Source organism: Amphiprion ocellaris, chromosome 1, assembly GCF_022539595.1.
Source record: "Amphiprion ocellaris isolate individual 3 ecotype Okinawa chromosome 1, ASM2253959v1, whole genome shotgun sequence".
Taxonomy (NCBI): domain Eukaryota; kingdom Metazoa; phylum Chordata; class Actinopteri; family Pomacentridae; genus Amphiprion; species Amphiprion ocellaris.
The window spans coordinates 38292065-38308243 of record NC_072766.1 but is presented as its reverse complement, the minus strand read 5'-3'; the positions used below and the strand labels follow the sequence as shown (position 1 = coordinate 38308243).

The following is a 16179-nucleotide window of genomic DNA, read 5'->3' as shown; positions in this document are numbered from 1 at the left end:
CAAACCTACAGAGATAATACACAGAGATTCAATAATACTCACACACACACACAAACACACACTCACTGCAACATCTGAGCGTATCCAGCTAAATCAAAGACGATATTTGACAGCTGCTATCCAATAAACAATTCATGCTGCATGGGTGCACACTATAAAACACACAGTCAGATTCATACTATATCTTTGGAGCCACTTGATTTGTCTCAGATGGAACCTGCAATCTTGTTGTCTTTGAAATCCAGCTGCTGCGTTTGCAGAGGAAACAGAGGTTGGACGTGAGAGAGCCGACACAGGATGCTGATAACGAAACCACAGAGAGACGTCAAGACCGCTGCAACCAAAAAGAGCAAGACGCTCAATTACCGGTGACTGGGGGGTATAATCAGAGCTAATGGGGAAGGCCTAATTGATAGTGAGTGGGGCAGGAAGTGCAGTGGGATGTGAGCCATTTTCAAGTGTAAGTTTGTGCAAATCTCTGTTTAAATAGAGGTCTACAAAGGAGAAATTTTTACAAAAATGGAAGATATAAAAACTAAATGTTTCAGTGTTTGCAATCTAATTGAAAGCAAATTGATTAAGGTTTGTTGGTTTATAAAATTCCACAGCACTTCAGGGAAAAGATCCAGTCAACCAATTTGTTACAGTTAACAACAACTAACAGCTGTTTTCTGGTTATGTTAAAGGCTTGTTTACAGTTGTATATCTGTAAACAGCAATACTGTACATGTACATCATTGGGCCTGAAACAACAAAACAAGAGTAGCAGGTCAGGGCCAGTTCAAGGTTTCGGCATCTCTGTGCACAGATCGATGCCGACTTTGAAAGCAAATATGCACACAGTTCCACTAGAGTCTTGATTATACTTCTTTATGGACGTGCACACAGACTGTTGTGGACACAGAAGATGCATAGTTGCTGCTAATATACAACTTTTCCAGTCTGCTGGAGTCCACTTGGAGGACTCTGCTCCATATGTTGGTCAAATCTATGTATTCCTTGCATATTACTGCAAAGTGTAGTCACCACATGGACACAAATTTTGGGCTTCACACCAAGGTCCTTGAAATTGTCTGCAGACTCTCTCAGACTTGGGGAGATGATGAAATTTCCGTCATGCAGGCACTTACATCCCTGCAGAGGTGGAACATTTATCAGTGGCTTTAAAATATAAATAGGGTACGTGTCTGTCGAATACAGAGATGGTCACATGGCTCCTAAAATCACAGACAAACACACAGGGATCCTGTGGTTGTTTCTGACAGGTTACCTGACACTTTGGACTTTTTATATGAGTTCACAACAAGTTACAGACTGGACTGCAGCACTGATTATTCCTGAGGTGCACAGAGTGTGGACATAGCACAGGATATCTGGAGAATTTAAAGCTTCCCACTGTGTTTCGACTGAAAGCATACACAAATCAAAGCAACTCCAAAGTCCAGCAGCGACTGCTTCAACTTATTGTACAATGACTTATAAAGATGTGAATGATGGAGAATTTTCTTGTTTCTTCTCATAGCAAGCGTTTGTATTGCTCTCTAGCTATTCTAGAATGCACATGGAAGTTTCCTGATTGGTCCGTAAATACCCTCGGAGATGACGAAATTTACATCACATGCATCTTTGAGAAAATTTGTGAACATGCAGACACATAAATCGTGAATTGGCCTTTATCCGACTAACTTTGCATTTAACTCAGTTTTCCACTCCCATGAAGATCTCCTACTTTAAATCAGGGCAGATTACCATTATCGCCTCAACTCTTGGTATGGTAGCAGATCACATAAAAATTCCATCATATTACTGCAGCAACCTGACAGGGACTGACTTGGCAATAAAATGACAAATAATTAGGAGAAATAGTTGAATTTTTGCTGTTATAGTTCGCATGTTCCCACACAGCTTCTAACAGATGAATGGATAGTTTATCTTAGGTTTAGTTTACTAGTAACAGTAATGTGATTTTACAGGATTATTCTCACTATAAAATGAGATGCCTTTGCGATGATAACTGAAAATAAAAACTGTGCCATCTACTGTCTTACTGGTTATTAGCTTCCAGGAAATTGTAACAAAGTTTGAGTCAAACAGATATCATCAGGCATTAACTACTTTTGCTTAAGGAGAATAAACAGTCTGACATCACTTTTTATGTGCATCAGGCATTCATAACTGTTTGCTTATCATCAGGCAAAGAAGCTAAACACGCTCACTTCCCTAAAGACATATACAGTCATCCCTGATTATTATTCATATCTCTTCATCAAGAACCTGTAATTAACCTCTTTCACAGAACACACTCACAGCTGGAGAGGAAAACACAAAGTTTACTGATGACTAATGTCAGGCTCAGTGAAGTCACGCAGCCTTGAGCTGAATTTGCTGCAAGGTTCAGGCTTCTTCTCTATGTTTTCAGTGATGATGAATTCACATTAGATCCTGGCTGATATACTGTGAGGCTGTGGAGAATTTTCTGCATCTTACCAAGATGTAATTAAATCAGAAACAGAAAACAGACCACCACCAAAACATGAACATGCAGCACTATAGGAATCAGTGTGACGCCCACACAGTAATCTGGGCCCAATGTGGGTATGTGCGTTTGCAATGACAGTCCAGGGATCAGCTGTGTTTTCACCTCCTTCTCAGTTGTTAAATATGGAGTGTGTAAGTCTCTCTCGTTCTCTGCTGCTCTGAGAGGCTTCGTTAGTCTGGCTGATGGCCAAAAATAGCCCACTCAGCTGGCACACTGGCCCAATTTATGACCCATCACATTCAGCGCTGCCTCGGGATGCTCGGCTCGATTCCCACAGAGAACAAAAAACTGAAAATGCTGGAAATGCCACCAGCAGTGTAAAAGAGGAAAGGAAACCCCGTTCACGTAGCTGCTAAATGTCACCGAAGACAAAAAAAACATAACTGGCTGGAAACATTGTCTTTGTCATCAGTGTTTCCCGTCTGCTCTTTCCTCCGGAGGATGGGAGGAATGTTGTCTTCTTTGCAAGTGTAATAAGATGTGGCCACAAAAACCAAAGCCTGTGATGCTTTCAACTGAGCGCCAACAGCCAGAAGTCAGAGCCAGAGGTTTTACAGACGGCCGCCCGCACGACCACAAAAGTAAAAATAAATGGACGACTGTTCCCTTTCTACAATTATTTACCAGCGACTTTTGCAATCAGTGGGATGGGACATCAAAGCCGTGCGTCACTTCACACAAACGCAGGTAACTTTCACCATGTTCCACAAAAAACAAACTTTACTCACCATCTGAGAACGGCTCTTGGGACAGCCGTTGATGTCGTCAATCTTCTCGTTGGCTGAAGAGGAAGCAGACAGACAAAAGAAGAGATAATGAAAACTGTGATCGGTTCATGTAATCCTCTGTTTTATTCCAGTGGAGATCCCAGACTGTGTCCCAGACTGAGTGAGGAGAGCAGAGGTGTTCATGCCGTTGACTGTGACACCCCCCCACTCCTGTCCCCACCCGCTGAGACATGAAACACTATCTGGTCACAGCAAATGGGAACGGGGCCGCTGGGGGCCCGGCCAGGAGTGTCGTGCTGCTTTTTTTTTTTTTTTCCAAAGGAGGCATGTGTGTGTCCATTAGAGGCCCAACCCACAGCAGCTGAGACACGACCGTCAGATCACAGCTGACAACTGTGCCAACAGCATGGACTCCTGCGTCAGGAGGCTCGCTGGGGCCCACGGCGCAGCTCCACCTCAGGACCACATGCTGCACCAGCTACACCGCGAGAAAATACTGAGGGGAATTAATGGAGGGTATTTCAATCTGTTCTTTTCAGCTTCCTTATACTACTGACTACAGACAGTTTTACTGACCAGGCTTTAGATCAACAGCTCTAAAATACTTGAGATTGTGACCCTTTATAGCACACTTATGTGGGTTTTGGTCATATATGTCCATGTATTGTAAGTAGTTCAACCAAATAGTGATTTTCACACATCGACAGGTTTGAAAAGCAGTTTATCTTTTTTTTTTTTTTTTTTTTTAAAAAGCCAAAATTCTACAATTTATCAAAGCCAGAAACTGTAAAAAAAAACAAACGAAAAAAAAACACAAAGAAAGAACTGTTGGATTTTCAACTTCAACATCCAGTCTATCGGAACACAACCAACTCTAAGCTTAAAATTACATTTTATTCTGCACATCTCCTTTAAAAATTTGCCAAAAATAGAACATTTGTAGTAACCTAATTCCGTAAAAATCCAACATTTCTAAACTACTCAATACGACTGGGAAACTTTTAGTGACTCAGCTGTGATCAAAAGTCACATGACAAAAATCCATGGACTTTTTGACTGAACTGCAGGCTGTGTTTCCGCAGACAGCATCGGACATAATTACGGAGACAGATTAGAAATGTAAAATATCTTTATCAGGACCGGTAACACAGAATCAACAAAATGCTATAGATGTTGATTCTGTGTTTTATTGTTGTTTTTTTAAATGTTTTGTGCTAATTTTTGGACTGACAGCTGCATTAACTGAATGGACACTAGAGGCTTCTTTGTACACAATCACCTAGCTAACATCTACTATAGCCTGTGTTTAGGTAGAATTTTATTTATAGAAGCGATAATTACAACATTTTTAATAATTAATTAACAAATATTGACATTGATATCACATCAGAAAGCATTTTTTGACTCTTTCTATGTTATTTTTCTTTAAATCAGCATAAAAAATTCTACTCAAACAGGCTTTTTTGTAAATAAAGAAAATAAATTTTTATTTTTTAAATTATTTTTTTTAATTTATAGCATCATAAGTGTATTATGCTATAGTTTTCTTTACTTCTAGTCACGGATGTACTGTTTTTATAGAGGTGCAGGACTTCATATTGCAGTGAAAAATGAGTCCAAAGTGAGCGAAAAACACCCAGAAACTGCTTGGGATTCAGAGGGTTAATGTTCCAGTTTATCTAAATGTAATACTTTATAGAGATTTTTAAATAATGAGTAAAAAGATAAAACTAACCAGTTAGATAAATGGAGGAAAACCTGGTGTTGGGAATCCTCTGCATGAGGCCAGCGATAAAGACGATGTATATGGATGTTGGCTTTTATCTTTTCTATCCCTTATAGTTTTCATAAGGAAAAAAAAACCAAATTCAAAAATAGACTAAACACAAATGAAGTGTGAAGACATTTATCAATGATTTAACACTACTACTACTGCTGACTACGGTTTGTGCGCTTCCTGAAAAAATTACACTCTGCAGACACCAACACCCACAGGAGACGGCCACTCTGTGATTTCAAGATGCACATTTAGAACTAAAAATACAGTGAAAACCAATAAACAAATATATTTTGTCTGGTTTCCTTGTGCACACTAAGAGCATGAATTAACAGCTTCAACCCTGCAGTCAGACTGAAAACTGAGCACAAAGCCGCAGAATTGAAATTCAGACAGATTATCCTTAAGGCTGTACATAAAAACTTGGTTATAACCTCAATCTGCAGCAGTTCCTTTTTCTGAACTCCTGACCTTGAGTGTAAGTTGCTAAACAGGTGCCACATCCGCTCGGTTTGACCTGCTGAGGCTGCTCCGACACAAGCGAGCTGCTCCGGTTTCACCAGCGATTGTGTGCCGTGAGGTTTTTCCCAGAGGATGGGAGGCAGCAGGCAGAGAGGCCGAGCTGAACAGGTGAATGGACGGATCTGGTTGAAGCTGATTTAATTTGAGAGCAGAGCAGCAGTCAGCTGTTGGCCTTGGGGCACATTTTCTACGTGGGCTTGATCTGCTTTTTCAGGAGCACGGGTGAAATTTCAAGAATGCAAAAACCATTTAAGAGAAGTGTGGAACCAACAATGTTCTCTCAAGGGGAGGAACTTTCTGATGGATATTAAAGCATCAGGTTCATGACTAAAGAAGTATAAAATGACACAGATTAACCAAACACAAGCTAGCAAGACCATCTGGTTCAATATAGTTCCATGGTAAAGAATAAACACAATCTTTATGGCATTTTCAGTCTTTCTCCAGCACCTACTGAAACATCACAGTAGTGAGTATATTAAATAAAACAATAAAAATAAGTCAGTGTAGGTTTCAAAAATCAAATCAGACCAACACAAGTTTGAGTTAAGTTCCTTTGTTGGTCAGTAATCTGATCAGATTTTGTCTATAAGACTGGCTCAAAGCTTGAAAATGGGCTGTTTGAAAGAATAAAATGGTTCTGAAACTGGTTTTAATCACAATATTGATCTGATCACACCTTCAGAATGTGTTGTTCAGAGTTGTTTAGTAAGAGTGAATACCTCTGTTTTTTCCCAATCCTGGCAGAAGGTGGGATTCAGGTTGGATTTCAGCAACAAAATATGATACAACTTTTAAAATGATCAAATGACATAACATTGAATTATTCAGTATATATACATTTATTCCATTTCTGCTCTTGGTGTCTTTAACCATTACAGTGATGAAGTGGCATCACTGTACATTAATTACAGTTAATGAATGCGTCTCCAAATGGCAGAGCTTCAAACAGCTGGTCTCTCCACAAACGAAGAGCTCTGAATGCCTTTTTCTGAGAAACATGCTCTAAATATTCACAATTTATTTGTGAAAAATGCACATTTGCTTGTTTGTGTTTGTTGAGGTTGAAAGGAGGTCTGACTGTTTAAAAGAAGCTAATAATGGAAGAGAAAGTGCACGTTATTTCTGTTTTGTTTTCTTTCTCTTCATAAACCCTCAGTTTGTTAGCTGTTTTGTTGTTCTTTACACAGCTGCTAGTCCACAGTGTGATATTGTACATAGTCCCATTTATAGCACCGGTGATGTTGAAACGTTTGGATTTGAATCAGGGTGATCAAACTGAATGTTGATTTAAAAAACTGACAGAAAAGCAAAATGGATTACCTGATCCTGGATAACAAAACATCGGATTTTTAAATCAATATCATTCAGATCCAGATTAAACTTTCTGGTCAGCTTGATGCTAATATATTTCCAGTAAAGTCCAACTGTATCCCAGCACAACAAGCTCATTTACTCTACAGTCCTTTTCTCAGCTGTCCAGGATTAAATGTTGCTGTACTTGAAGAAGCTACACCCCTCAGCTCAAAAAAGGGCACCAACAATCGTGAATGAATTTCACAAACAGTGGTAAAAATAGCCTAGAATGCCCTTGGGCCTGCTCCAAGTACAAAGACAAAAAAAGGTTATACAGTATGAGAACAGTGACGCTCCTCATAAACTGGGAAGTTAAAAAAAAAAAAGTGGGTCAGAGAGAGTTGGTGACACGCTGAGTCACCGGTCAGCTGGTGTCTGCCTGGTTCAGTCTGGAGGCAGACGAAACGACAGACGAGATGACAAGACGGATGATGATGATGATGATGCAGAGGAGGGAGACGCTCGAAAACACAGAGCAGCAGCAACAACACACGTTCATAGAAATGTTGTCATGTGAACCACTGTCGAGTAATTATAAACTGTTCAGCTATTTTGAGGATCATAAGACTTCTAAAAACATCACTGGATCTATACAAGGCAACTCTAGAGACTAGTTTCATTAGTTCCTACTATGGCTACATCAGTAACAGTGATTATAGTTGAAATAGTAAAGTTAGACACTGTAAAGTCATTTAGGGGATCTATTCCCATCAATTAATTAAATGCATGGTGGCAAGATAAAAAAATCCAGTTTAATGATTGAAACAAACTCTTTAAATTGCAAACATTATTTTGAAGAGTTGGGTTGGTGTAAAAATGTGGCATCAACTTAATATTATGTGCAATTTAAGCTGTCAAGATTTCAAGCTCCCTCCTCTGCCTACTTGTCACTAAAATAAGTAATTTTTTTCAGTTTGCCAACTTTAGAACTTGTGTTCATAATTATGATAATTAAGTACATTATACTTAAAAATTCCCTTTAAATAACATGAAATAACCATATTAATTACAAATAACCAACTGAAAACTTGCATTTACACTACCGATCTTTAAGTGAGTGGTAATTTATAATACCTTTGAAGTGGAGAAGCTGATTTCTCTCACTCAGTATAGTTTGAACTTAATTTCATTAGAAGTTGCTGTAACTCAAAAACATTGATGCAAATTGTTGGGTGCAATTTGTTGTTGTTATGAAGTCAATATAGAACTTCTTAGAGTGTAGTGCAATTAAACCCTTCTTTATTTCTGTTCCTCACTTTGTGCTCTTCCATATATTTCATAATAATATGGAAGATATTATGTCCTTCAGAATTCTGTACCTTGTCAGACACTAGATCCCTTAAAGGTTTTGATTTACAATACTGTTTTGTTCCTATCAGCATCTTACAGAAGAAATCCCTTCACTTGCATGACTCAACATTACATCAGATAACAGCCTAAAATGGTTTCATCTTCTATTATTGGCTAAATAAAAGTTGTTGATGACAGTCTGCTTGGCAAAGTTCAGCCGTATCGTTAAAACTAATGGCGTGTCTCGCATCAAAACCGGGTTCTTTTTAGCCGATTTTGGAATCAAAACGTGTGTTTGCTTACCTACGACCTGTATGATCTCAGCCAGCAGCACTCCATCCGTGACGTCTGTTTGCAGGTCCTTGATCAGACGCTTGTGTCCTGACTTGGCAAGGTAGTGGTTGGCCCAGTCCGTGTAAATCTGCAGTCAGACACAAAAACACAAACCGCGGCGTTCAGTTGTGAGCCAACAAAAACAAAAAAAAATCCAGTCCAAAACAAGGGTCAACCCCATCGGCTCGTCCACGTGTTTCAAACTCCATAAATACTTGAAAACTACAAAAGGTGTAAATGGTTGGAGCGAGTTTACGACTCTAATAAAATAACAGCATGGTTGAATGGGAGCAGAGTAGCACTCCTTCTTTTGTTGGGGCTCCGATCTGGCATATATCCGCGTGGTATTCAAATTGGGGCCATTGTGCTCAGCCGGGGCATTCATCTCGGAGCACACGGCGGCTGTTTTCAATGGGCCATGCTGACATCACTCTCTGGGGACAGAAAAGACCCTTCACTGCCTGGGGGGAGGAGGGGAGGGCGCCAGAGCAAGCATCTGAATAATCTGAATAGCTTCCTTCATAATTAGTCGCCAAACTCTTTCTCTTTTGCTCTCCTCTCTCACATCAAGAGAAGTGAGTTTTCTATTTCTGAAGAGATTAAAAAAAAAGGAGCACACGGCACATTATTCCTGATAAAGAAGGAGTTATTTCTGAGAAATTGATACCTCGTGCATCTGTCTTGATTTGCAGCATTGTTAGGCCTGTCTGTAAACTGCAAAGACTCTGTTTGACAAGTGCAACTTCAGAGCAGCTTTTTCCCCCTAAAAGGGATCGGAAATATGTGTGGCAGCTTGTCTAAATAAAGACACCTCTCCCTCTACGTCTCGTTCGCACACAAACTCAAAATCTGGCAGGTCAGTTTGTTAAAAAGATGACAGGAAAGAGGCGATCAGTGTGTTTCAGTAATGAGGCTACTGTTAGCTGTCTGCAGTGATCTGAGTTCTTCATGTAAACGAGAAATCGGGGTTCAGAGTTAGATAAACCTGACTTCCACAGGTAGATTTCTCCCCTAGAAAGCAGATTTCTTGGCAATGTCCACATGCTACCACTAAGTTTTAATTCTTATTATGTGTAGCCTATCTGTAGACACGTGTGCAGATGTGGAAGAAGTATTAACATCTTGTATGCAGGTAAGAGTATTAATACTGCAATGACATGCTGTAGGAATAGTTTTTTTATTTTTACAAAGAAAAGTTGTGCATTTAAATTTTTACTTGAAAAAAATGGTAAAGTATTTGCATCAAAATACAGTTAAAGTGCAAAAATACTAGTTTTGCAGAGTGCCCTGTTTGAAAATAATCTATATTCTTCTGGATTGTAAATATTGATGCACTGGTAAAGACAGTTTCACTGCTTTATATGGTTTATTTGTTCAGTAGAGCTGCAACAATTAACCGATGAATCAATTATTTGTCATTGAATAAATGATTTTTGAACTATTTTAAACTAAATTAAACTATTTGATAATATATTAACAGGTTTGCATAGGTGTTTTTCAAGAAAAAAAGTCTAATTTCTCTGATTCTACCTTCCTAAATGGGAATATTTTGTGGTTTCTTTCCTCCTCTATGACAGAAAACTGAACATCTTTGGGTTAGGGAAAAAACAGACATTTGATTGACATGTTTTACCATTTTCTGGCATTGTATTGAGCAAACAAGTGATTGATCATTTGAGAAAACAATCAACAGCCTAATTGACAATGAAAACAATCAATAGTTGCAGCCCAACTGCTGATTAGCTTGTGAATTCCCCCGAGAGATCAGTAAAATTCATCTACAGTACTACATTACTAGACAATGTATCATTAAACTACATCTTCAAAGTAAAGTAAATTTAGTGGAGTAAAAAACACAACATTTGACTCTCAAACGTGGCAGAATAAAACCATAAAGAAGCAGAAAAACGGAAATACTCAAGTAAAGTTAAAGTACCACAAAACTACACTACAGTCAAGATGGTGCAATCTTGTATTTAAAATAAGGTCATCTAAGAACCATTAAAATACAAAGGAGCCTCTGTTAGCATAAATATATTTTCCCTACAACTACATGTTGCTGAATTATAGAACGTTTTCACTGTTAAGTGAAAATATATCAACTCGCTTAAAATACACCTAATAGAAGAAATCAACGACGTGCAAAATATTAACATGGATTTCACACTAAAAACTTCATTAAACATTCTTTAAAACTCTGTATCAATTTCTGATGCAACCTGATTTCTTCCAGTAATCTGATCCATTAAACCTCCTCAATGTACAAGTGGAAACTCAAATATCAGTTGTTTCTTAACTCAAGTGCCTCTATTCATCCTGCATCATTCTTAAATCCGAGCTGATGCACAAAAATGGACACGCAACATGCAGAGTGAGGTGTGTGACACGGCGGTGACCCTTGTTTCTTTGTGTTTGCACTGTAAACAGACCCGGAGCTGTTCTGCCACGCTGCTCGACGGCTGAATCACCGCTCTCATGAAGGCTTACGACAGGTGTGAGCACTTCAAAGACGCACACCAACATCCGCACACTCATCACCACGCACAAGCTGCCACGCACGAGGTTTACGAGAGTGCACGACCACACATTAAACACAAAGAAAGCTCGGAGCGATGTCTTAAAATCCCACAGGCTGCATTCCCAAACACAAACGCACGGTTTTTAAAAAGACTCTTGAGTGACACATTGAACTAAAAAAAAGCCTTTAAGCAGCCGGATTAGACTCGATCCTTTCAATTCAGGCTTTCAGCTGGTCGTGGGGAAAAGGAAGTGCAATCTTCAGGAGCTTTTGTGCGAGCGTGGAGGCTTTCTTTGAAGTAGTTTCGGGCAGGTAAATTGAAGGGTTGGAGAGTAATTAAAAACGAGGTGAAATGGGTAGCTGTCATTCACAGAGCTGGAAACCACAGAGGGGTCAGATGTCCTGAGGGCGAGCAGGAGGCAAAGGCAGGTTGTGAGAGGAAAGAAAAGTGAGCAAATCACAACTAGTTGCTTTCAAGTCTGGAATGGGTAACTTTTCAAAACACTCCTCATGTCTCTGATGTCTAACACTCAGGCAGGTCAGACTTTAAATGAGACATCTCAGGTATTCTACATTTTTATGAGGGAAAACATAGAGGTTTGGTTCATTTCAGCACTGAAAAAATTCTATAATGACCACAAGAATTTTAAGAAAACACACAAATCAACATCTGCTATATTATAGTAAGTCAAATTATTATGTAATCTATGAATACTCTCACAATCATCACCTGCTATGGAGCTCTACTGAGCTTTTTAGCATCTCGCCGTATTTGTTTTGGTTGTACAATCTCCTCTCCGTCAACTAAATTGTTTGAAGCAATAGCAATTTTAGGCAAAAAGCTTGAGAAATTAATTCTTCACCGTCTAACACCACAGAAAGACAGTCTGACAGTGAAGCCAATGCAGACATGCCTTAAACCTGCATTCTCTCTAACAGCCAGCAGGGGGCAATTCTGTAAAATGAAGTTGGATGCTATAGAAGCATTTTCAATGAGAAAATTACCAGATTTCCTTCTCTATTTGTTAACTCAGTAAACATTCTCCTAATGAGTTTATGGTCTCAATCGCTAGTTTCAAGTCTGCTTCAATATGGCATGGTGTAAATGTTATAAATTATGGCCCCATTTAAAGTAAAATAGATGATAAGGCAGGGTATGCTTTAGTGCATGGCTATCCTGTTTGTCAAGTCATTATAGTATGGGTATGGATAGTGTGGTTGAGTCAGATCCACCCTTCACTCATCACATCCTTTTTCAAAAAATCAGAATGGTGATATCCAAATTCCAACTTGAGGAGTCCACAAACCAATGGGTGACAGCAGAGTGAAAATGTTCGTCTCTTATATATAGTTTAGTTTAACTATCTGGTGAGGATAGGTGGAGCATCTCTTCACCTATGCAAACTTTGAAAGCCGAGAGCGGTTCTATTCAACCTACAAAAGCTAGGTGTTGGTCTCCTACAAATGGTCACATGGCCCCTCGTATTGAACACAGAAAATCTGATATGGGCAACTTTCAGAAATGTGATTTTTACAGCACATAACAGTACGGCTCGGATTAGAATGTAGCACTGAGTCAATGTGATAAACTCAGCAGTCTGCCAAGCACAGTGTTTGGACATAGGACGGGATTTCTGGAGAATTTAGAAAGCGTTCTAACTTGTTTAAGGCACTATTTGTCATGGAGGCACACACATTTTGGGCTTCACCAAGATATCCACATGGGATCTGCAGACCCTGCAGATTTCGGATGATGAATTGAACATCAGGCTTCATAAAGTATGAACTGGTCTTGAGGTACAAAGGTGCAGGAGTTGGTGGAGAGCAAAACAGAGATCTAAAAAAAAAAACAAGAGTGTAATTGAACGAAATACCTGCAACAACCTAAAAAGGCTTCTTCTGCCTTCTAGTGGCCTAAACATCAGCTGATGTCCTGCGATTAGTCAATCAGCGTTGATATTTGATTTATTTAAAGGGGTAATTATTATTACATGCCAACAAGATATGCGGTGTCAACATAAGGAATTAATTAGAGTGAGCATAAATACTGAAACTATTCCCAGTGACACACAACTAGCACCAAGGTCCATCCCGCCACAGGCCACATTAAAGAGTCAACTTCAGTCAGATACATGTAAATCAAAGACCATGTTAATAACTGAAGCCTTGAGAAAGAGAAAAAAGAACATAAAGAGAGAATGCAATAACGTGAATCATGTGGCTTCAACCGCACATTTATTGTAGCTTCTGTGATCTGGAAGCTGCTTGAAGAAAAGAAGGAGAAGTAGGAAGTGATGAGAAGCAGACATCTGATCTGAGAGACATTTTAATAAACTGCTTGGTTAGTGAGGAGGAGTATTGACTCCATATTGATTCAGTATCTATTAGAAAGGAAAGAGACATTACAGACTCCAGCTCAGTCTCTGCATCAAAGATAACCACTCTGCATACTAAATAGGAAATGTAATCACTGAATGGATAAGAGGGTGAAATGTGGGATAAGTGGTTGGTGTTATTACACCACAGGACAGTCCACTGAAATTAAAATAGAAGTAGGTTTAATTTTTGGGTTGAACATCACCACGTTTGTTTTACATTTAATGAAATGAGTCTGTTTCAAAATCTGTAAAATATTAAAAGTTTGGCATTGAATTATTGGTCAGATTCTTTCTTTACCTCTGTGATCAGATATGTCCTCTTTTACATAAGAAACCAATGCTAATTTGGGATTGTATTTTATTTGGCTAAATTCTGGGCTGCACTGTTGCTGTGACTTCAAGTCTGACTGGTTTTCCTCAATAAAAATGGGCTTTTGCACACAAACAAGTTCCTATTTTTTAACACAATCTACTTAAAAAAAGGATAAATCTTATGTTTTGGATTTGTACCAAGTTTTGGAAGGATATATACTTGTTTATCTGGGTGTCTTCTGAATAAATATGATCCAATCCAACGCTTAAAACATTGTTCTCCCATCAAATCCCACTAAATAGTCATGAAAGTCCAGAAAGACAAACTAAAACATAAAGATTCAGCTCTATATACACTAATGTCTGGGCTCACTCAGACAATTTCATGTTTTCCATGAAAACTCCCACTTTTATTCATGTGCTAACATAACTGCACAAGGGTTTTCTAATCATCAATGAGCCTTTCAACACCATTAGCTAACACAATGTAGCATTAGAACACAGGAGTGATGGTTGCTGGAAATGTTCCTCTGTACCCCTATGGAGATATTCCATTAAAAATCAGCTGTTTCCAGCTAGAATAGTCATTTACCACATTAACAATGTCTACACTGGATTTATGATTCATTTAATGTTATTTTCACTGAAACAAATGCTTTAAGGAAATAAGTGACCCCAAACTTTTGAATGGTAGCGTACGTATATTTACAGAATGACACTATCCTGGCATATTCTAACATCATTAAAATGTTTCTGTTAACATCACAACATATTATTCCTCCACATATTACAGACTTATCTCAGCCTCCAGTCCGTGCTACACTCACATCCACAAGTCAGCACTGTGACAGTCGGAGAGTCATGACAGTCTGATGTGCAGACGCACAGACACGTTTTCAAAGAGGGAAAATCCCTCCATTTCCAGAAACTCCCAGTAGTCCCAGCAGGGATCGGGGGTCTTTTTTAAGATCTGTAAATTGGTGCTGGGGTCAGGGACATTCCCGTCAGCACAGTAAGCAATACGACTCTGACTCATCGTCAGGGAGTTATGGAAGCCATCATATGTGATCTGTCGAGGCCTATTGACAGCCTGCTGTGGAATAGGACACCACAGTGAACAAAACCTCAGCCCAGGTTTCATCCTTCTTGGTTTTAATCGTAACCATTAACAGTGCAGTATGAAGGTATTTGGACAGTTATACACTTTTCTATTGTTCTTATTATGGACTTAAGGACTTTCAACTTCATCTTGGACCACTGTAGCCCTTGCAACACACAACTTTGTCAGCTTAAATGTCCCATGTGGTTTGATGGCTGTTATAAACTTTTAAAAGAAAAGTTTAAAATAATACCTGGTAATATGTATAGACATTGATTCTGCCAGTCCTCAAATTATGGCTGCAGACACTGTTTTCTTCCTGAAGTTGGTGGGAACAGCAGCTAACTGGTTGTCACAGCAAAACAGCCCATTTAGAACAAAGCTAAAACCAGAAGGTTATACAGTTATGGTGAAATTAACCATCTTTCCTGCATCGTGAGCTGATAAACTAAAAAAAGCACTGTGGGGACATGTGAGATTGTGATCATGTTGCTGAAAAGAGGCACAATATGGGACGTTCAAAGCTTCACTTACAATCTTGTGGTGAATCGATGCGGACCCTACACCCTAAGGTGTCGTGTCCATCTATACTTTAAACTATGGCAACTGAAAGAGAGTGAATCATGTTAGAGTTGAAGGCAACAAAAATTACTTTTACTGAAAATATTGCAATGTAGACAAAAACTAAGCCAATGCATGGATTGGTCAAGCTGTGAAAATGGCATTCGGCTGCATTGGCACAATACTGACTATAGTATTTGCATTATGAGCCAACCACATCTAATTACAGCCTGCTAAAGAGTATATATTGTTTCACAGAAGCACCTTCTTTGCAAAAATCAATATGTTGTGTTTACACAGTGGATTACTACCAAGAAGTAAACCACAGTTGTTGTTATCTGCAGGACAATGATGGGCTACAGCTGCTGCTCTGCACACAAATAGATGCACAAATGAAGGTTTGTAACATCATATTCACTGTTTCATTTGTTCTCTTTCTGTTGTTGTTGTATTTATCTTTTTATTTGTGAAATCAGCTCCTTGTATCTTAATGGTTACATGAGGTTTTGTGCGTTCTTGTTTCATTTATAAAGTGCAATTTTCACAAATCGTTTTATTTATCATTTATATTTTGCGTGGACTCTATTAGGACAAACATTTGGATGCTGTGCTATAGAGCGGTACGCTGCACCCACACACAGATTGCTCAGCCTGACATTTAATCGAGACTCTGTAAACAACCATCCGTCCTTCGCCAATTCACCAGCCTGGACCCATATGCATGTTCACATAATAACTCCCAATTTAAGCCTTCAGAAATGACACA

General features: G+C 39.0%; 1 protein-coding gene across 13 annotated transcripts in view; it reads right to left on the bottom strand.

Annotated features, from left to right (window-relative positions):
* Positions 1–16179, bottom strand: part of nav2a (neuron navigator 2a) — a 299433-nt gene that overhangs the window by 102924 nt on the left and 180330 nt on the right. For all 13 annotated transcript variants that reach the window (XM_055004563.1, XM_035946341.2, XM_055004401.1 and 10 more), the window contains exons 2-3: positions 8516–8633; positions 3268–3320 (exon numbers count right to left, since the gene is read on the bottom strand). In XM_055004563.1, the coding sequence (XP_054860538.1) occupies positions 3268–3320; positions 8516–8633 (171 nt within the window). The remainder of the gene's footprint in view (positions 1–3267; positions 3321–8515; positions 8634–16179) is intronic.